Below are 23,803 nucleotides of genomic sequence, written 5' to 3' on the forward strand. Positions count from 1 at the left end.
GTTCTCTTGGTGTAATTCAAGATTATTTTCTTTAAATCAACACTGCAGTGCATTATATATTGTCAATATGTAAAATAAATTTCAAAATGACCAATAATTTGCTTGGAAACACAGAAAAAAAGCATTTAGTTGAAGAGAGTCTCAAGCAAGATGTTACCTCCACTGAAAACAGAGAGAGACTAACGCCTGTCTGGTGTGTTAACAGGCTGGATGGCACGCCAGAAACTAGTTTCTTTACCTTCAATTATGTTCAATAATTGTTAAAATGACTAAAAAAAGTTAATACGTATTAAACTTTTAAAATTATTGAATGGTATAAACTTCTTGATATTTACTAAAATAGTAAGGAATTTAAGCCCTAAAACCGATTACTGTATTGGCGGACTAATACTACAGCTGGTGGACCGCCAAATGCAAGCGAAAACATGTTGAAGTCGGCTCGTAAAAAACTCGTTAAACGAGGGATTGTTCGTTAACCGAAGTTAAGAATATTATGGAAGGTAAATCGTTAACCGAAATCTCGTTAACCGAGGGATCACTGTATTGAAGGGTTAAATGTTGTACTCTGTATAGTCAAGCGCAGAGAGAGAGAGAGAGAGAGAGAGAGAGAGAGAGAGAGAGAGAGAGAGAGAGAGAGAGAGAGAGAGAGAGAGAGAGAGAGAGAGAGAGAGGAGAGAGAGAGAGAGAGAGAGAGAGAGAGAGAGAGAGAGAGAGAGAGAGAGAGAGAGAGAGAGAGAGAGAGAGAGAGAGAGAGAGAGAGAGAGAGAGAGAGAGAGAGAGAGAGAGAGAGAGAGAGAGAGAGAGAGAGAGAGAGAGAGAGAGAGAGAGAGAGAGAGAGAGAGAGAGAGAGAGAGAGAGAGAGAGAGAGAGAGAGAGAGAGAGAGAGAGAGAGAGAGAGAGAGAGAGAGAGAGAGAGAGAGAGAGAGAGAGAGAGAGAGAGAGAGAGAGAGAGGAGAGAGAGAGAGAGAGAGAGAGAGAGAGAGAGAGAGAGAGAGAGAGAGAGAGAGAGAGAGAGAGAGAGAGAGAGAGAGAGAGAGAGAGAGAGAGGAGGAGAGAGAGAGAGAGAGAGAGAGAGAGAGAGAGAGAGAGAGAGAGAGAGAGAGAGAGAGAGAGAGGAGAGAGAGAGAGAGAGAGAGAGAGAGAGAGGAGAGAGAGAGAGAGAGAGAGAGAGAGAGAGAGAGAGAGAGAGAGAGAGAGAGAGAGAGAGAGAGAGAGAGAGAGAGAGAGAGAGAGAGAGAGAGAGAGAGAGAGAGAGAGAGAGAGAGAGAGAGAGAGAGAGAGAGAGAGAGAGAGAGAGAGAGAGAGAGAGAGAGAGAGAGAGAGAGAGAGAGAGAGAGAGAGAGAGAGAGAGAGAGAGAGAGAGAGAGAGAGAGAGAGAGAGAGAGAGAGAGAGAGAGAGAGAGAGAGAGAGAGAGAGAGAGAGAGAGAGAGAGAGAGAGAGAGAGAGGAGAGAGAGAGAGAGAGAGAGAGAGAGAGAGGAGAGAGAGAGAGAGAGAGAGAGAGAGAGAGAGAGAGAGAGAGAGAGAGAGAGAGAGAGAGAGAGAGAGAGAGAGAGAGAGAGAGAGAGAGAGAGAGAGAGAGAGAGAGAGAGAGAGAGAGAGAGAGAGAGAGAGAGAGAGAGAGAGAGAGGGAGAGAGAGAGGAGAGAGAGAGAGAGAGAGAGAGAGAGAGAGAGAGAGAGAGAGAGAGAGAGAGAGAGAGAGAGAGAGAGAGAGAGAGAGAGAGAGAGAGAGAGAGAGAGAGAGAGAGAGAGAGAGAGAGAGAGAGAGAGAGAGAGAGAGAGAGAGAGAGAGAGAGAGAGAGAGAGAGAGAGAGAGAGAGAGAGAGAGAGAGAGAGAGAGAGAGAGAGAGAGAGAGAGAGAGAGAGAGAGAGAGAGGAGAGAGAGAGAGAGAGAGAGAGAGAGAGAGAGAGAGAGAGAGAGAGAGAGAGAGAGAGAGAGAGAGAGAGAGAGAGAGAGAGAGAGAGAGAGAGAGAGAGAGAGAGAGAGAGAGAGAGAGAGAGAGAGAGAGAGAGAGAGAGAGAGAGAGAGAGAGAGAGAGAGAGAGAGCAGCCGAACTGCCGGATGTAAACAAACCTTAATTTCCTGCAGCTTTGTTTTTTTCTTTACAGGGATTAGCCCACCCGGGCATAGGTCACTGACCCACATTGGGGCCTGAGGAGTAAAAATTTAATACTCCTGTAATAATAATAATAATTCAGATAAGTAATAAAAAAAAAAAAAGAAAAAAAGCTGACTATCTACCTAGTGGACAAACTAAAATCATTCCGGACCACGGGAGTTTCCGGACCACAGAATGCCGGACTAGAGAGGTACAACCTGTATAAACTTATGGCTTTCTGTTGAATAACCATAGTGTTTAGTGGCACATTGCATTTAGTCTGATCTTCAATCCAGACACTCAGGAGTCGTTCCATATTTAGCATCACATCACTTCTATGAAAATACAAGGTTCGAGCAGTTAATGGAGTAGCAGCTTGAGCACTTGACCTAATTTTGTCCTTATTATCATGGATTGTTCCCACTGTTGAAGTAGCAATGTAATGCCTTTGCGGCTTCTTTTTGCATTACCGTACTGTGGTCACTTCCCCTTGATGGCCTCTTTCCAGTCATCTTGAATAAGGGTAATGCACTGTACTGTACTTACTACATGTTTGTAAAAGTTAAATCCAACTGCTGGGGCAAGAAACATGCGCGCACACTGGATGTAAACAATGGACTGACTCCGCGTGGCGATGCCACGCTTGGCGGTAGCAAACACCTCCATTCCCACTTCCTTCTCTTCTCCCTTCTCCTCCACCCCCACTTCTAATTCCCATCATCATCATCAACCAGGAACCTTCTACATACACACCTCAAAGTAAGTGTACTTTACTGCATTTTCTTTTTACTTTGTATGTACTTTTCGGTGAGCTGGAACCAATTACCCAATATCCCATTGAAACAATGGATTCGGTTAACAAACGACATTCTGGAATGAATTGTGTTCGTTAACCGAGGGACCACTGTAATTATTATTATTATTGTCATTACATGAGAATTCTATATCAAAATGCTCAAATTTCATCAAAATCTAATGTAACAAGTATACAGCAATACTTTTTCCACTCTTGGACACCCTTTCCCACAAAGATATGCGGTACAGTATTTGGGATTCGAGCATCAAAGACTACCTCATTCAATGACATTAGTTCATCCCAGTTGTCTCTACTATGTAAAATACATATAAAACTTACCTCATCATTAACAGAAAGTGTCTTCTTCTCATGTGCATCAGGTCCTCGATGGTTAAGAAGAGTGTAATATGAACGAATCTAAAAAATAAGACAACTGACGATAATTACAGTACCTAAAAGAAATATCAACACAAATAAATACATATTCTGTATTTCCATTTCTCTCCATACAGTATACAGTGATCCCTCCATTAACGAATGCCTCGGTTAACTTAATTTCGGTTAACGAATTACCTTCCATAAGATTCTTCACTTCGGTTAACAAAAAAATTTCGGTTAACGAAATCCTTACAAATTTTTCCCAACATGTTTTCGCCTGCTCACCAGCTGGATTATAAGTCTGCCAATACAGTAATCAGTTTTAGAGCTTAAATTTGTTACCATTTGCATAAATATCAAGAAGGTTGTACTATTACACCAAGTGAACTAAAATTTTATGGGTGAAATGGCGGCATGGGGTGACTTCTCTTCCACCCCAATGCCTTCTCTTCTCCCTTCTCCTCCACCCCCACTCTAATTCCTATCTTCATGAACCAGGAGCCTTCTACATGCACACCTCAAAGTAAGTGTACTTTACTGCATTTATTTTTAGTTTGTATGTAATTTTCGGTGAGCTGGAACCAATTACCCAAAATCCCACTGAAACGATGGTTTCGGTTAACGAACGACCTTCTGGAATGACTTGTGTTCGTTAACTGAGGGACCACTGTACTGCAGTCTCATGCTTCAAGCATCACCATTATGCTACAACTTAACATGCCTCTATCATGGCAATAATCTCTCACAAACTTTCCACCACCCTATCCTTTACTTGTTCCTAACCTTTCAGTTTTCCTACAAACATCCTTCTGTCATACGCTCTCTATCGCCCTATAGATCCCAGTACTTCAACTTTGTTGTCCTGTTACTGGCCAAGCATCCCCACCTGAAAAACAAAACTCAACTTGATTTCATATTATTAGTTGATCTACTCTCTTAAGCACCAATCACTTGAAATATTTAAAAATTCTGTACCTACTAAATATATCCACATTACTATACGGTGGTCCCTCGGTTAACGAACACAATTCGTTCCAGAAGGTCGTTCGTTAACCGAAAATTACGTAACTCCGAAACCACTGTTTCAATGGGATTTTGGGTAATTGGTTCCAGCTCACCGAAAATTACATACAAACTAAAAATAAATGCAGTAAAGTACACTTACTTTGAGGTGTGCATGTAGAAGGCTCCTGGTTGATGATCATGATGATGGGAATTAGAAGTGAGGGTGGAGGAGAAGGGAGAAAAGAAGGCATTGGGGTGGAAGAGAAGTCACCCCATGGTGCCATTTCACCCATAAAATTTTAGTTCACTTGGTGTAATTCAAGATTATTTTCTTTAAATCAACACTGAACTGCATTACATATTCTCAATATGTAAAATAATCTTCAGAATGACCATTAATTGTACTGTAAAAACGTAAAAATAGTTTATGTTCAAGAGAATCTCAAGCAAGAAGCTTCCTCCAATGAGCAGGGACACACACTGACGCCATTTTGGGTGTGTTGAGTGGCTGTTTAGAGCACTAAAAACTAGTACAGGTTGTACCTCTCTAGTCCGGCAACCTCGGGACCTGACCGGTGCCGGACCATGGAAATTGCCGGACCATGGAAATTCACCCTTTTCCTGGATAGATAGTGACTTGTGCTTATGCTTGGAAGCACTAGCACCACTTTCTCTGCATCATGGTCTCTTTCAAGACATATTGAAGGGTTAAATGTCGTATAGTAGCTTCTCAAATTTCGCGAGTTTTTAATTCTTAACGTATTTTATTGGAACACAAAAAAATAAATAAATAAAAATTTTGACGGCGGAAACTTGAATTTCGACGGGTTTGAACGGCCCGCCAACGTGCAGACGTCGTGCATAATCGTGTAAACAGCGTCATTTCTCTTATGTACAAAAAATTCATTATTGTTTATTACTGAATGTCTTTTTTAAAGAATTAATGTTTGTGTGCAAAATGAGCAATACAATTCATTAATAATACGTAGATTATTAAAACACACGAGGAAATGACACAGCATTGTTTTCGTTGATTACAAAGCCAGTGACTGACTGGTTCTACATATAAAACTGAAGAAAATAAGTCCTTGGTTGTAGCTGTAGTAAAATTAATATGGTTGTTTTAAGTAATGTTATTTAATGTTAATAAATGGAACAATAGAAGTAGCTAACGATAATGGTAAAGAAAAAAGAGAGATCGCGTATGTAAGTGCGCATGCGCACACGTGAAAACATATCGTCATTACTTTACATAAGAATATGAAAGCAACACTTATTTACTGTTCATATATATTTTAATTAATGTTTCTGAATTTGTTTTTATTGAATTAATGTACGTGTGTGCAAACTTAACAATACAATTTATTAATAATACGTGGAATATTAGAGGAGAGGAGACGGCTGCCGGTATTGTTTATGTTAAAGCTTACGAAATCAGTGACTGATTGGTTCTACATATAAAACTGAAGAAAATAAGACCCTGATTTTAGCTGTAGTAAAATTAATGTAAAAAAATAATATGGTTGTTTGATGTACCTGTAATGTTATTTAATGTTAATAAATGGAACAATATAAGTAGCTAACCATTAATGGTAAAAAAAAATGTGAGACTGCGCGTATGTAAGTGCGCACATGTGAAAACATATCGTCATTACTCTACATAAGAATATGAAAGCAACACTTATTTACTGCTCATATATATTGAAGGGTTAAATGTTGTACTCTGTATAGACAAGCAGAGAGAGAGAGAGCAGCCGAACTGCCGGATGTAAACAAACCTTAATTTCCCGCGGCTTTTTTTTTTTTTAAGGGGATTAGCCCACCCGGGCATAGGTCACTGACCCACATTGGGGCCTGAGGGGCAAAAATTTAATACTCCTGTAATAATAATAATTCAGATAAGTAAAAAAAAAAAAAAAAAAAAAAAAAAAAAAGCTATCTACCTATTGGACAAACTAAAATCGTTCTGGACCACGGGAGTTTCCGGACCACAGAATGCCAGACTACAGAGGTACAACCTGTACTTAAATTATGTTAAATAATTGTTAAAATGACTAAAAACTTTAATATAAGACCTGGAAAATTATTGAATAGTACAACATTCTTGATATTTACACAAATGGTAATGAATTTAAGCCCTAAAACCGATTACTGTATTGCCGGACTAATACTACAACTGGTGAGCAGGAGAAAACATGTTGGGAAAAATTCATAAGGAATTCGTTAACCAAAATTTTTTCGTTAACCAAAGTGAAGAATCTTATGGAAGGTAATTCGTTAACCAAAATTTTGTTAACCGAGGGATCACTGTACATTGTACTGCTCTAATCAACATTCATTTCTTACCATACCATTCTTTCTACAACAATATTTTTTTTCTATACATACAAAATTCTGCTAAATTTTTGTTTCTCAAACCACGTTTCCCGTTTTATGAAAACATAATTCAAGTGCTGTACAGTATACATACAGTACTTTCAAAGAGCATTCTCAATATTCTGTGTATTCAAATGTATTTCAAACTACAGTACCATTATATTTCTTTAAAAAAAAATAATGCTGGGTGGTAGGACAGGTACTGGTTTCCTGATTCTTAGCTTTCAGAAGATAGTCCCTTGGAGGGTTGTTCTACTCTTGGTAAGTGCATCCAAATGTAAGGGGTATTTTACAAAGTAGGAGCCCGATCCTCTATTCATCAGGAATCAAACAAATGACCATTCATTGGCAAAATTAACACTTCACCAATTGGTAAATATATAATGGTTACTGATATTTCAAAGATACAATTACTGTGACAGTAGTGTGGGAATCAAATTTTACCAGGGGTGATGAATATTAATTCTGGTGTCTTAGATACTCTGGTGCAATGTACTGTATAGCACCTTATACAGTACCCAAAATAATGGGGCACTGCAGCACCTTCAGTACCACCTCTTCCTATGTCTATGACAGTTATATATTCTTTAGTCTTTTTGAAAATTAAATTAAGATATAGTTTTAAATTAAAGATGTGATGTTGCCAAAGCATGATTCTTCATATACTGTATTTAAAATAACAGAGATTACTCATGAGTCAGATTCCAACTATATACTGTACTGTACACCACTGTACTTGATATATGAAGTAAAGCACTGTTCATTATTATTTGTGTAACGTATATCAGCATTTATGTAGCTGCAGTATGCTGTATTATTATTTATATACTGTTCTGCATTAACATCAACTTTACATACCTGATTCTCCAAGTGAAGTGGAGGGACTAAGAAACCACAAATGAAGCAGATGCCACACATTCTCTGTAACCAGAACAAGAAGATCAGTTGTAATACTCTTCTGTGATAGCCCCTGTCGAATAGGCAAAAGCATTATATAAATGGGTTAATTACATTTGATTTATATACTTTATCACCCCCTGTAACTTTCCACTGGCTATGAGGTGACATGTTCAGAGCACGTGATAAGGTGTGCCCACGGGAAGCAGCGTCATATTGTGCTGAGTTAAGGCATTAAGTAGCCGGCTCTCTGGTCACCAAAAGCGGGCAGTAGTTTGATATCCTTGACTAGAGGAAGACGTTATTGAGAGCCATCGTGGATGGTTCGGTCTTCCGTCGAGGGAGGACGACGTACATATTCAGTTCTCCCTCGATGGGTTCCTACTCATGAGCAGAGTCACTCAATCCCTCACACCGAACGGACGTATTTAGCAAGTCTATTTACATAGCCTCCGTCCTGACCTTAACACTCATAGTTACAGTGATAATTTACGGTGATCTACATTTGGAACTGTACCTTAGATAGTTCCTGAATAAATGGATAACAGACAATTGGGTTTCGCTACTATAAACCCTATATAATATAAATGTTCCGGCCTCATTAACCTAGACAGAATCAGCAGTTAACCGGCCTAGAACACTTCCATAAATTTCCCGTGGCTTATTGAAGATACTGTGCCTGAAATTCAGAAAAGTATATCCAACATTATAGTGTCTGGAGACTTATAGGTTCACTTTCATTGTGAACTTGAGAGACTTCACAGGTCATCTTGATGGACTACTGGAATTGAAATCCCAGTTAAAATAGGAAAAGAAAAAAAAAGAAGAAAAAAAAAACATGATGTGAAAAGGGTGAAAAGGGTAACAGCTATGGGCATCAACTGGGGTGGAGGGAGGAGGCCAACTCAGGCTTGTGTCAATGGATAATATTGTTTGGTTGGGTCAGGGGATTAACGTGGTCAATTTTCTGAGGCCAGAAAGCTAGGGTTGCCATACATATGTATTTTCCCAGACATGTCCTCCATTTAGGTCTCGAAATCTTCATCCGGAAGTAATTTTTAAAATTCTTCAAAAGTCCGGAATTTCACAAAAAGTGGACCAGATACTTTGAAAAATCAAAGAACATTGAATGCCACTCAGAATTGCTGAAAATTGCACAATTCTTCTTTACTATATCATCTCACAATGCAAATGTAGAAAGTTTTTTCACTGATGCAAATTCAATGGAGAAAGGAAAGGAACAAATTGAGTGTTGAAACAATGAAAGGCATTCTGACAATACAGTACAACTTCCGAGAAACATCTTGCAATGACTTCTATACCTTTCTAAAGAGCAATCAGCCAATACTGAAAACGATCCGATCTACAGAAAAGTATGTATGTGCACATCAAGTCACACACACAGTGGGGGAAGAAGACTGCAGCTAAGGGAATGAAGATATTCAACCTTAACCAAGAGTCATTACCTAATACCTGACCATTGTGGACTTGATCTCACCCTCCTCTATATATATACCTTGTTATGTACTTCTCCTTAGTCTGTACTCACAACTGAAGATGTGAATTACACGAAAGCGCTTGGGAACTTCGTGATTTCTTCTTTCCTTGTGGTTATCAGCATATACCTGGAACACGCGCACCCACAGTGATTTACTTGCATATATATATATATATATATATATATATATATATATATATATATATATATATATATATATATATATATATATATATATATATATATATATATATATATATATATATATACTGTACAGTACTCCCTCTTTATCGACGGGGGTTACGTTCTGTAAACGGCAGTCGATAAAGAAACCGTCGATACCGTGATGGTTACGTAATTTTTCTAACTATTATTAGCATATGTTGAATAAATGTACCTTTAAGCATTAATGCGTTTCCTTTACACATAACCTTAAATAATAGTGTATAAATAATAATATAATAAGTGGACAAAAATACTAGCAAACTTACGATTTCATTTATTGAAGTGAACATCGGTCCTTACAGTAAACAATACAGTGTACAGTATATACAAGTGTGATGATTGAGGCTTATTAAAAGCCTGACCAGTCAGATGAGTATGATGAGTCAAGGTCTGCATCTTCTTGAGGGGTGTGGGCAGGTACTGCGTCTTGTTGTTGTGAGGTGCCGGCAGCTTCTACGTCTTGTTGTTGTGAGGTGTCGGCAGCTTCTGCCTCCTGTTGCAGGATGCCGGCAGGTTCTGCGATGGCAGGCACTCGGCGACTGAAGAAGTTGGTGATGGTGGTCTGTGCTTTCTTGCTTCTCATTTCCCTCTGCAGTTCTATATATGGCAACATAACATTTTCAATAGCTCTCTTTGCTTTAAGGGACCTATCAAGGGAGGGATCAATGTCATAGAGACGAGAAGAGAGGGCCTTACTCATTCTTATTACTTCACCAAGATTATCTAAAGTTAAGTTCTTATTTTCATCATCACTCACTTCATCTTCTGTTTCATCCTGCAGCTCCACTAATTGTTCTAGTTCATCACTTGTAAATGGATCCCCAACATTTCCCAATAACTCTTCTTGCACCTCTGCCGCTGTTAAGTCAGAGAACCCTTCACCTCCAACTTCATTTGCCATAGTTATTATGTTGCGTAACTGAGGCTCGGCTGTTGGGAACCCTGTGAATGTTGGGACAATTTCAGGCCACAATTTTTTCCAACATGATCGGGCACAGTTCTGCGACAGTTCATTGTGGCTTTCAGCGATGAAGTTTATGCACTGTGCAATATCAAATTTCTTCCACATTTCTCTGGGTGTCACATCAGCATCCTTATCAAGGCACTCACGAATCATGCTGAAAGTCTTCTCTGCATATTTAGCCTTAAACAAGACAATGACTCCCTGGTCCATTGGCTGGATGATGGAGGTGGTGTTTTTTGGCAGGAAAACCACCTCAATGTTGGGGTGGGCAGTCTTGAGTTCTTCAGAGTGGCCAGGGCAATTGTCTAGATATAATACCACTTTGAACTCCATGCCAAGTTCATCCAGATAATCTTTCACCTCTCTAGCAAAGCAGTTTTTCAGCCAATCCACGCACAAATCAGATGTCATCCACGCTTTCTTATTGTTCCTGTAGAAAACTGGTAGCAAGTTCATGTTTTTATTTTTGAGAGCCCGAGGTCGTGCGGCATTGTATAACAACATGGGCTTAATCATATGCCCTGCCGCATTCCCACATAGCATCACTGTCACTCGGTCCTTCGCAACTTTAAATCCAGGGGCACTTTTTTCCTCTTTAGAGATGTAGGTTCGGCGTGGCATCTTCTTCCACCATAGGCCTGACTCATCAGCATTAAAAACTTGTTCCGGCCTATAACCCTTTTGTTCTATGTGGTTAGCAAACTCTGCAGGGTATGCTTCCCCTGCCACAGTGTCTGCTGATGCTGCTTCGCCAGTCACTTTTATATTATGCAGCCCATAACGATGTCTGAATTTCTCGAACCATCCTTTGCTAGCTGCAAATTTTTTCAAATTGTCACCATCACCCTGATTATCACCATCACCCTGATTATCACCATCACCCTGATCATCACCATCACCATCACCATGATCATCACCTTTAGAAAACTTATCATAAAGTTCCTTAGCTTTCTGCCTAATAAATTTCGAGTCAAGTGGTATGCGGCGGCGGTTTAGGTCCTCTATCCAAATGTTCAGTGCTTTTTCCATTTTAATGAGGGCATCATCACGCACATGGCTTGTCACTTTTGATGTCACTGGTGCACTTGAAGCTAAAGCGTGCTTCAGATCCTTTGCACGTCGTTTAATTCCACGCACACTGGATTCGTTGAGCCCAAAGTGGCGGCCAACAGCTGCGTAGCTCATGCCGCTGTCGAGTTGTTTCGGCACTTCATTCTTCTCATTCAGCGTCAGCACTCGTCTTGCCCTCTTAGGTGTAGATCCAGAGGGAGCAGCAGGTCGTTTGGGAGGCATGGTGATATAAGTTGATGTGATGAACCACCAGCAAAAGTTGAAAATCAAAGACTGTTGCCCACGCGGCTTGGCTGATGTCTGTGTTCAGGGAAGGCGGGCCGCGGGTAGACGCTAGCCACGCCACTAGTGCCGCCTAGCGGCGAAAGTACAAACAAGGCCCGCAGAGTTCAAATAAAGCCAAAATAAAAATCCGTCTAAATAATCCGTCGATAATCGAAACCGTCGATAAAAAATTCGTCGATAAAGAGGGAGTATATATATATATATATATATATATATATATATATATATATATATATATATATATATATATATATATATATATATATATATATATATATATATATATATATATATATATATATATATATATATATATATATATATATATATATATATATATATATATATATATATATATATATATATATATATATATATATATATATATATATATATATACACACAGTATTACCCCGCCTAACGCGGTTTCACTTAACGCTTTTATCATATACGCGGTGCATCCCAGAGCTGAACTTTCACTTAACACGGATTTTTTCCACATATACGCGGTGAGTGTCCGGCTGGAGACGCTATTTTTAGATTTGCCCCACCCGCCACCCTGCCTGACTGCCTGTTTTAGCTCATAAAATTCATACAAATTACCCGGTCAGAATATAATTTACATTGCTGGAATTCTTATAATTTGGTGATCATTTTGAATATAAACATCATATATTTTGCATTAGACATACAAATTTTAGATAAAATTTTTTCTCAGAGTAACTATGTTATCTTTTGTGCAAAATATATGACATTTATATTCAAAATATTCCTGGTCTTACAAGGAATCCAGCAATGTCAATTATATTATCCTAACTTTAGTTTGAGGTATTATTTATTACAAATAAGTTAAGTATTCTGGTTTTCCCACACATCTCCTTGGGACGGTTGGTGGGGGGTGGGGGGGAGGGAGGGACCGACCGACCATCTGTTACCCGTGAAGAATTTTTTTTTTTTTTATTAACTGAAGATATTTGTTTTAGCTCATAAAATTCATACAAATTACCCGGTCTGAATATAATTTACATTGCTGGAATTCTTATAATTTGATGATCATTTTGAATATAAACATCATATATTTTGCATTAGACATACAAATTTTAGATAAAAATTTTTCTCAGAGTAACTATGTTATCTTTTGTGCAAAATATATGACATTTATATTCAAAATATTCGTGGTCTTGCAAGGAATCCAGCAATGTCAATTATATTATCCTAACTTTAATCTGAGGTATTATTTAATACTAAATGTTAAAAACTCTTGAAGGGATGATTGGTGGGGGGTGGGGGGGAGGGTTGGGACTGACCGCGCGGTTGGAAGAGGGGGGGAAGGCAAGGTGGGGTACTTTGATTGACAGATAGTGTCCTGAAGATTATTTTTTTTTTTTATTAACTGAAGATATTTGTTTTAGCTCATAAAATTCATACAAATTACCCGGTCAGAATATAATTTACATTGCTGGAATTCTTATAATTTGGTGATCATTTTGAATATAAACATCATATATTTTGCATTAAACATACAAATTTTAGATAAAAAATTTTCTCTAGGTAACTATGTTATCTTTTGTGCAAAATATGACATTTATATTCAAAATATTCCTGGTCTTACAAGGAATCCAGCAATGTCAATTGTATTATCCTAACTTTAGTTTGAGGTATTATTTATTAAAATTTAGTGGTTTTCCCCCAAAAATTTCTCAGAGAGGGAAGAGCCGGCAGTGTAGTGTGAGAGGGGGAGGGAGTTGAGTCCATTATTTAAATGGACATTAACTTGGCGACTGTATTTCTCTATTTCTCTTAAGTATTAATTGTGTGCATGTACCATCATAAAATTAAGATGTTATTTTTACTACAACATAGATATGTGCCTTCAAAAAGTGGAGTTTGGGGGTCGGGCCGGTTTCTATTGGAATTAATCCCTTATGTTCTGTTGTTCACTTAACGCGGATTTCACTTAACACGGGACCCTCTGGGTTCTATTGACCGCGTTAAGTGGGGTACAAATGTACAGTCAACCCTCACTTTACGCGGTCCCACATTCCGCGTTTCCACGTTTACACGGTGCCCTGCCAGAACCCAGGATGCTCACATTCCGCGGTGGGTGTACCCCTTTACACGGTGAAGTATAATTTTTTTAATTTAGCTCATAAAATTCATACAAATTATCCGGCCAGAATATAATTTACATTGCTGGAATTCTTACAATTTGATGATCATTTTGAATATAAACATCATAGATTTTGCATTAGACATACAAATTTTAGATATAATGTTTACTCTTGAGTAAATATGTTATCTTTTGTGCAAAATATATGATATTTATATTAAAAATATTCCTGGTCTTACAAGGAATCCAGCAATATCAATTATATTATCCTAACTTTAGTCTGATTTATTATTTATTACTAAAAAGGTAAACAGTCTGGTATTCCCACACATTTATCTAGTAGGGACGTTGGTGGGGTGTGGGGGGGGAGGGAGGGAGGGAGGGAGGGAGGGAGGGAGGGACCGGCGACCGACCAACTGTTACCGACCATCTGTTACCGTGTGAAGAATTTTTTTTTTATTAACTAAAGATTTTTATTTTAGCTCATAAAATTCATACAAATTACCCGGCCAGAATATAATTTACATTGCTGGAATTCTTGCAATTTGGTGATCATTTTGAATATAAACATCATATATTTTGCATTAGACATAAAATTTTTAGATAAAATGTTTAATCTGAATAAGTATGTTATCTTTTGTGCAAAATATATGACGTTTATATTCAAAATATTCCTGGTCTTACAAGGAATCCAACAATGTCAATTATATTATCCTAACTTTAATCTGAGGTATTATTTAATACAAAATGTTAAAATCTAAATTTTTCACCCAACATCTCTTGAAGGGAGGATTGGTGGGGGGTGGGGGGAGGGTTGGGACTGACCGCGCGGTTGGAAGAGGGGGGGAGGCAAGGTGGGGTACATTGATTGACAGATAGTTTCGTGAAGAATATTTTTTTTTTATTAACTGAAGATATTTGTTTTAGCTCATAAAATTCATACAAATTACCCGGCCAGAATATAATTTACATTGCTGGAATTCTTACAATTTGGTGATCATTTTGAATATAAACATCATATATTTTGCATTAGACATAAAATTTTTAGATAAAATGTTTAATCTGAGTAAGTATGTTATCTTTTGTGAAAAATATATGACATTTATATTCAAAATATTCCTGGTCTTACAAGGAATCCAGCAATGTCAATTATATTATCGTAACTTTAGTTTGAGGTATTATTTATTACTATACCTGGTTTTCCCCCCAAAATTTCTCAGAGAGGGAAGAGCCGGCAGTGTAGTGTGAGAGGGGGAGGGAGTCATGTCCATTATTTGAATGGACATTAACTTGGCGACTGTATTTCTCTAAAGTATTAATTGTGTGCATGTACCATCATAAAATTAAGATGTTATTTTTACTACAACATAGTTATGTGTCGTCAAAAAGTGGAGTTTGGGGATCGGCCTGGACTCCATTTCAATTAATCCCATATGTTATGTTATTCACTTTACGCGTTTCTCGCTTTCCGCGGTACCCTCCGGGTTACATTAACCGCGTAAAGTGAGGGTTAACTGTATATATATATATATATATATATATATATATATATATATATATATATATATATATATATATATATATATATATATATATATATATATATATATATTTAATGTAAATCCACAATGAAAACGTGGATAAGATAAATCTTGATAAAATCACACAGGAAAACGGAAACAATGGAGTACCTTAGCTTTCGTCTTTATTCAAGACATCTTCATAGGCAACTGGATAACATGGACAGAGAGAGGCTTAAATATACAGGGTGACCTTAAAAACATGAGGCCAGGTCATATTGATGTCATCCACTAATCCCCACGTAGAGGAGGAGCAGTACCCCGATTTACGCGGTCAATTGAACCCACAGGGTACCGCGTTAAGTGAAATCCGCGTAAATGGAACAACAGAACATATGGGATTAATTCCAATAGAGACTGGCCCGACCCCCAAACTCTACTTTTTCCAACACAATACCTATGTTCTAGTAAAAATAACATCTTAATTTTATGATGGTACATGCACACAATTAATACTTAAGAGAAATAGAGAAATACAGTCGCCAAGTTAATGTCCATTCAAATAATGGACTCAACTCCCTCCCCCTCTTCTCACACTACACTGCTGGCTCTTCCCTCTCTGAGAAATTTTGGGGGGAAAACCACTAGATTTTAATAAATAATACCTCAAACAAAAGTTAGGATAATATAATTGACATTGCTAGATTCCTTGTAAGACCAGGAATATTTTGAATATAAATGTCATATATTTTGCACAAAAGATAACATATTTACTCAGAGTAAACATTATATCTAAAATTTGTATGTCTAATGCAAAATCTATGATGTTTATATTCAAAATGATCATCAAATTGTAAGAATTCCAGCAATGTAAATTATATTCTGGCCGGGTAATTTGTATGAATTTTATGAGCTAAATAAAAAAAATAATAATATTATACTTCACCGTGTATGAGTAGATGAACCGCGTTAAGTGAAAGTTGGTTCTGGCGAGGCACCGCGTATATGAGAAATCACGTTAAGTGAAACCGCGTAAAGCGGGGTAATACTGAATATATATACACACAGTATTACCCTGCTTTACGAGTTTTTTTTTACGCGTTTCCATGTCTACGTGGTACCCTGCCAGACCCGGAATGCTCACTTTAAACGGTGCATGTACTCTTTTACGTGGAGAGCGGCTGGCGGTCATCTCACGCCGCCCCATTTTTGGATTGAAACCACACGCCATCTCTCCCGCCATCCCGCCATGTTGGGTAAGCGGCGCGAATAGGTTGCGTTATCGGTGACGTCATATGACATATCGAACTGTGATTGGGCCAAGCATCCTTACCTCCCTCCCCCACTAGCTGTGATCGGTTTAATGTAATATGACGTGCCCCGCCGCGGGAGCGTTGAAGCGCGTTGACCTACCCGCGTCAGTTACACCCCTCCCGGCTACACCGTGTATATCGATATCTACTGTTCCATAAGAATGGCTGCCACCGGACCACCACCACCACCACAAAAAAACCTTGCATTACCTGGGCCCAGCCGCCCTAAGCCAAAGAAGATACGCCGTTCCCTAAGCTACGAAGTGAAATACCAGATAATTCATGATTTGGAGAAAGGAACACGTCAAGCTGATCTCGCGCGCCAGCATGGAGTGAACGAATCTACGATTCGTACTATTAAGAAGGATGCAGCCAAGATCAAAGAGCACATGAGAATCACAAAGTCTGCAGGTGCCTCAATGATCAAGTATTGCCAGAACAAGGTGCTGCTAAAGGTGGAAAATTTGCTGGTGAGTTATTTGATTCGTCAGGCGCGACGCAACATGGCGGTGGACACGCGATCTGTTCAAGAGTACGCACGTGAACTGTACACAGCAGTGTCACGTAAGATGGGAATTGCAGAGCCCAAACCCTTCAATGCTTCCTCTGGTTGGCTGCATAGGTTTAAGAGGAGGAACAATATCATCAACATTGGTGGTGAAGAAGCAAGTGCTGACCATGTGGCGGCTAGAGATTTTCCTCCGTTCTTACATGAGGTTATGGAGGAAGGGCAGTTCACTGATGACCAGGTGTTCAACATGGACGAATCCGGCCTTTTTTGGAAAAAGCTGCCTACCAAGACCTTTGTTGTCCAGTCTGCCAGCAAGGTTCGGGGTCGGAAGTTGCAGAAGGAGCGCATCACCGTCCTCTTTACCACCAATGCCTCCGGTACCTGTAAACCAAAGTTATCGGTGATTCACACAGCCTGCAAGCCGCACGCCTACAAGAACGTGGACATGAGCAAGATTAATGTCCACTGGCTGACCGCACGCAAGGCGTGGATGTTCTCTGCTCTGTCACTCTCCTGGTTTGATGACTGTTTCATTCTCGACGTGAAGAAATTCTGCGAGCAAAAAAATGTTCCATTCAAGATTTTGTTGCTCCTTGACAACGCACCAGGACACTCGCCCCTACTTATGGATCGTCACCCCAACGTAAAAGTGGTCTTCCTTCCTCCCAACACTACGTCATTAATCCAGCCCATGGAGCAGGAGTTGATCTGCAATGTTAAAGCTGCATACTCAACAAAGAAATTCAAGCTCCTGAACGACTGTACCAATACCAAGGATGAGTTGCGTAAGCTGGGTGATACCGACAGCGAGAGTAAAAGCGACGAGGACAAGGAACAAGAGGTGGTGACTCAAGAATTTCTCGTCAAACAGTTTTGGAAGAAATTTAACGTCAAACAAGCTGTAGACTTCTTGGTAGAGGCATGGGATCAGCTGTCTATAGCTACGATTTGTCACGCATGGAGGCATGTGTTGCATGGCATACCAGGTGAGAGGCGGAGTCAACATGTGACTGGTGAGGTTCAGTCTGTGACAGTGGCATTGGACCTTGCAAGAGAAGCTGCGCACAGTATTACAGCTGAAGGCTTCTCCGAGACCACCAACGAAGACATCCTGGAGGTGATCAGAGATCCTGAAATGACTGCCGACGAGATGTTGGAAGATGATCACGTCAGTGAAGAGGAAGATGGTGCGTCAATCTCAGAAGAACACAAGTTAACGCATAGTAATGTTAAGGGTGCCATCAAGTGTGCAGAGAAATTGAAGCTCTTCCTTTCCAACGACCATGACAATGACCGCTATGAAGTTTTCCATACCCGGCTGGTGCAGGCTATGGAGCCGTACATCAAGGTGTATCAAGACTACATCAACACTAGCCGTCAAAAAAGCATTACCGAGTTCTTCGCCCGCAACCCACCACAGCCAGCCAGAACCAGTGATAGTGACAGTGAAAGTGACTTGAGGGATTTGTCAGGGAAGCCCTGACAACTATAACTGATAGTGATGGTGATGCACCTAGTAATGGTGATTCACCTGAGGGCCAGTAATCTGCCCTCTGCCTCGGAACCAGCCTCCATCCCCGTATGCCGACCCATCTCTTCTACTAACGTAAGTGTTACACCCAACCTTTAGTTTTCCTAACCTAACCTTTATTTTTCCTCACTTAACCTTTATTTTTCCTAACCTAACCTCTTCTATATTAATTGTGTGTGCATACCATCATAAAGTTAAGATAATATTTTTACTGCAACATAGTTGTGTGTCGTCAAAAAGTGGAGTTTGGGGGTCGGCCCAGTCTCTATTGGAATTAATCCCATATGTTCTGTTGTTCACTTTACGCGGTACCCTGTGGGTTCAATTGACCGCGTAAATTGGGGTACAACTGTATATAGTTTACAGAACATAGAAAGTTAGAGCTTTCAGATCAGACCTCAGAGTCACTATAAGCAGGTGGATAAGTCTCATTGATATAGTCAAGCTACAGATCTAGTCTCCAAGTTCTAGTCCTGTATTTTTCTTCTACTTGAGAGTGTTCTGCTCTGGGAGTTGCATCTTGTTCAGACCCTACTGGTTTCCCTTAAAGCTCCTCCTGGTTTTCAGGTTCTAGGCTTCTTTGAGGTTTATTGTCTATGGCAGGATTAATGTCTTCTCTTCTAACTCTTATGGGTCGTATAAACTGCCGATACCTTCTGTACTTTTAGCCTTCTTCCGTCTCGACTTCATAGGTTCTGCTTTTGATCTTCTTGGTGACTATAGCCCCCTTCCACTCTTGTTGTCAATAGGCTCCATCCTGACCACCTCTCCAACTGAAAATGGTCTCAGCAATATATGGTCCTGGTGTCTCTCTGCCACAGTACTCCTCTTGTTCTGCATTAGCCATCTCTCTTTGTCCAGAGAACATTGCTTGGGCTTTAGAAGGGCATCATTTGTGGGCACCAGCATCTTCATCCTTCTCCCCATTACTTGTTGTTCAGGGTTCATGTCCATTCCCTCTTTTGGAGTGTTTCAGATGTTCAGAAGTCCGAGGAACATTTCTTCTTTTACATTCAAGCACCACTTCATCATTCCCTTCACAGCTGCTTCAGCAGCTCCATTAGCCTTACTATTGCCTGGACTTAACGTCTCATGGGGGGTGTTCCAAACTCAGGTAAACATGCTGTCCATTATCACTGATCAGAACTGCTGGTATGCCATGACGAGCAAAATGACTTGTAATTTTGTAAACAACAGTCTCAGAGTCAGACATAGGTAGATAGTCAACCTCAATGAACTGACCGAAATAGTCTACAGTACAGTAATACCCCGCTTTACACGTTGTTTTTTTTTTACGCGTTTCTACATTCACGCGGTACCTTGCCAGCACTGGCATTCCCACTTTACGCGGTGCATCTACTCATATACGCGGGTGAAGTATAATTTATTTTATTTAGCTCATAAAATTCATACAAATTACCCGGCCAGAATATAATTTACATTGCTGGAATTCTTACAATTTGATGATCATTTTGAATATAAACATCATTGATTTTGCAATAGACATACAAATTTTAGATCCAATGTAAGTATTTTGTTTGCTCTGAGTAAATATGTATCTTTTGTGCAAAATATATGACATTTATATTCAAAATATTCGTGGTCTTGCAAGGAATCCAGCAATGTCAATTATAATATCCTAACTTTAGTTTGAGGTATTATTTATTACTATACCTTAAAATCTAGTGGTTTTCCTCCAAACATTTCTCAGAGAGGGAAGAGCCAGCGAGTGTGAGAAGAGGGGGAGGGAGTTGAGTCCATTATTTGAAAGGACATTAACTTGGCGGCTGTATTTCTCTATTTCTCTTAAATATTAATTGTGTGGTGTACCATCATAAAATTAAGATGATATTTTTACTAGAACATAGGTATTGTGTCGGGAAAAAGTGGAGTTTGGGGGTCGGCCCGGTCTCTATTTCAATTAATCCCATATGTTATGTTGTTCACTTTACGCGTTGGGCCTCTGTGGGTTCAAATGACCCTGTAAAGTGAGGGTTCACTGTAATTAAATAGTCTCGACACTTGATTGTGAATATGTCTGTCCCTATTTTTTTCCATGGACGGTCTGGTACATCATGCATGTATAGTGGCTCCAGGGCCTGTCTGCTAGCTGAAGAAGCACAAATGTCACATGATTCCATGTACAGTACTGCCTAATCTCTGAAAATATGCCAGGCCGTAAATCAGCTCCGTGGCCCGTCTCAGACATGAGTTTATTCCTGAATGGCCCGCATGTAGTTTGCATTTAATTTCACCCCTATATGTGCTGGAAATTATAACCCTCTCTCCCCGCAACAACACACCATCTGGAACAGTTATCTCATCTCTGTAGCTGAAATAAGTTAACACTCACAGGAACATTTCTTTTGTTAGCTGGCCAACCTTTCAAAACAACTACCTTCAGTTGACTAAGTATTCCATCTTTCTCAGTGGCCTCTCTAACCTCACACAGCCTGCCTGGTTTGAAATGGGTGTCAGTCAAGTTATGAATCGGCAGCAAGATTTCTCTGGGTTCATCTACCGGGGCTCTAGATAAGGCATCAGCCAAGGTTAGGTTAGGTTAGTGGTACAGTACTCTTCAGTTCTCATTAGCATTGCTTGTAAACGTTTGGAAGCACGAGACAGAGGCTTGTCTCTAATGTTAACAAAAGGTTTGTGATCTGTAATTCCATTAATAAAGCGACCATATGTGTAATGTCATTACACACAGACGACTGCCAGCATTTCTTTCTCTATTTGTGCATAGTTCCTCTCTGCCTCACCTAGAGAATTACTTGAGGAAGCACCAAGTTTTTCTTCCTGCAGAGGCATTGAGCCAAGTCCATATTCACTAGCATCATTCTCAAGCATTAACTCTTTATTAGGGTCATAGAACACCAGTAGAGATTTATCAGCTATCATGCCTTTAACTTTCTGAAAAGCCTGCTCTTGTGCACTGGACCAGCACCAGGGTACATCATTTTTCAACAGATTATAAAGGGTGTGTAAAACGTCACACATTTGGTAGGAATCTGGACAAATAAATAGTAATTTACCAGGCCTAGGAATGATCTGAGGCTAATTTTGGATTCTGAAGTTGAGAAATTCTCAAATACTTTTACCCTTTCAGGATCAGGTTGAAGAGCCTCCTTGGTTATTTGATATTCCATGAACGTTAGTGTCACTCTGCAACTCAATCTTGTCTTTGTTAAGCTGGATATTATTCTATCTACAACATTTGAGAAAACGTTCTAGGTTTGCATCGTGTTCTGTTGTATCGGCCCCATGTATTATGACATCATCAGCAATGCAGACAACTTCCTTCAAACCTGCTAGTACCTCAAGTAATCGCTTCTGAAAAATTTCTGAGGAAACATTCAGCCCAAAAGGTAGGCACAGCCACCTGAATCTACCATGACATATATGGAATGTGATCAAGTAACTAGAAGGATTATTAAGCCTCACATGCCAATAGCTAAATGCCAAGTCGACTTTTGAGAGCACTCTTAGACTGGCCCAATTCATTAAAAGTGTCCTCAGAAATAGGAAGTGTATAGTGTTCTCTCTTTAAGGCCTTATTCATCTGTCTTGGAAGTTAGATCTCTGCAAACTCTGACTTTTCCATCCTTTTTGGACTCACAACACCTTGACTCACCCAAGGGGCTGGTTCATTTACAGGTAAAATTTCACCCAGCTTGACTAGTCTCTCTAGTTCTGCCTTTAGTTTAGGCTTCATGGACATTGGCATGCATCTGTCAGGCATAATTAAAGGTTTAATATTTGGGTCAACTTTGAGGGACTTTACACCAGGGAGGGTTCCTAGAGAACCCTTCATCACATCCAAATGCTCATCTTCTAGTTTGATATTGTACACTTGCTCAAAGTTTCCCTCTTTTACTTCCACCAATCCCATCTGTTGACTAGCATTCATCCCTAAAAGTGGCGTAAGAGTCTCTTTAAAGACAATGAAATCAAAAAGAACCTGACTGCCTTGGTTCCAGGTTCTAAGGACTATTTGTAGGTTTGACATGTTTGGCAAAACTGAGAGGTAGAGTATTCACAGTAGAACCATTGTCAACCTGAAAGACTATCTCTTTACCCCATCACCATCTTACACTTAGCTTCCTTGTGATTGTTGTAATGTGATCTAGGTTTAGAAGACATTGTATAAATAAAATCAGTAGCTGCCTCTGTTGAGCAAGATTCAGACTCAGATGTGTCACAGACATTATAGATCTTATGCCTTCTTTTATTTTTTACATCTCTATTTTGACTAGTCTGACTTTTCTGTGATTTACACACGTCAGCAAAGTGATTACTGTACTGAGACCACCTGATACACACATTTTGCCATATGCAGACAATTTCTCTTTTATGAGAGCATGTTTATAACCACAAACTTGCAGTCTTTCATGTTTCTCACAGATCACTTAACCTCTGTCATTCTTCTCCTAATAACCTCTGTTCTCCTGTGTTGCCTTATTTACTGTGTGGTTTTATTATTCTGTTCTGAGCTGTTGCATTTTCAGCTGCCTTACATATGTCGATATATTTCTTCCATGTGAGGTCTTTAAGCAGTTCAGTTTGTAAACTTGAGTCTCTAATGCCTAAGACAATATGGTCCCTGACCATTGACAGGGAAGCAGCTGTCACAGTAAGCAGAAGAACTGCTCAAAGTTTCACCTTCAACCTCGTTTCTACTGTTAAAGACAAACCTTTCATATGTCTCAAATTTTTCAATAATCTCCTTGACAGTTCTCTCTGACTCCTCAGTTGTGGATACTAAACTATTGTACACTTTAAGGGCGTCATCAGCCAGCACATGCTTGAACAAAGCTACCTGTACCACCTTGTCTCGCTTGTCCAATTGAGAAAGCATTGCATAGTCCTTCCACCTCTGCTTGAAAATCTTCCAAGTCTCGGCTACGTTGGAACCAGTGGTTGTGGTGGCTTGATACCAGGTATAGGGTTGACCGACATCGTGATTAGGTTCTTAGCTTGAAGTTTGAATTGTCTTCACAGCAGTTATGGTAGATCGGCACAGCGATTATCACAGCAGGAACACAACGGTCGTCGTCGCCTGACATTTCAATACAGGGAGTTCAGCATTCATCCACTCAGCCTTCTTTCATCAGAAAATAATGGGTCAAACCTCTGCTTCAGCAGTGTTTCCTCTTCTTGTCTCCACTTCTTATTTGGCCAGACTCCTCTCCATCATGTATTCCACCTGTTGCCACCATGTTGT

General features: G+C 39.6%; 1 protein-coding gene across 1 annotated transcript in view; it reads right to left on the reverse strand.

The window, feature by feature from the left end:
• LOC121858391 (asparagine synthetase domain-containing protein 1-like) overlaps positions 1 to 23,803 on the reverse strand; it is a 119,082-nt gene that overhangs the window by 86,143 nt on the left and 9,136 nt on the right. The window contains exons 2-3 of the mRNA XM_042354835.1: positions 7,513 to 7,575; positions 3,235 to 3,312 (exon numbers count right to left, since the gene is read on the reverse strand). Of these exons, the coding sequence (XP_042210769.1) occupies positions 3,235 to 3,312; positions 7,513 to 7,572 (138 nt within the window). The 5' untranslated portion in view covers positions 7,573 to 7,575. The remainder of the gene's footprint in view (positions 1 to 3,234; positions 3,313 to 7,512; positions 7,576 to 23,803) is intronic.

The sequence above is a fragment of the Homarus americanus genome, unplaced genomic scaffold (genome assembly GCF_018991925.1).
Source record: "Homarus americanus isolate GMGI-L3 unplaced genomic scaffold, GMGI_Hamer_2.0 scaffold57980, whole genome shotgun sequence".
NCBI lineage: Eukaryota > Metazoa > Arthropoda > Malacostraca > Decapoda > Nephropidae > Homarus > Homarus americanus.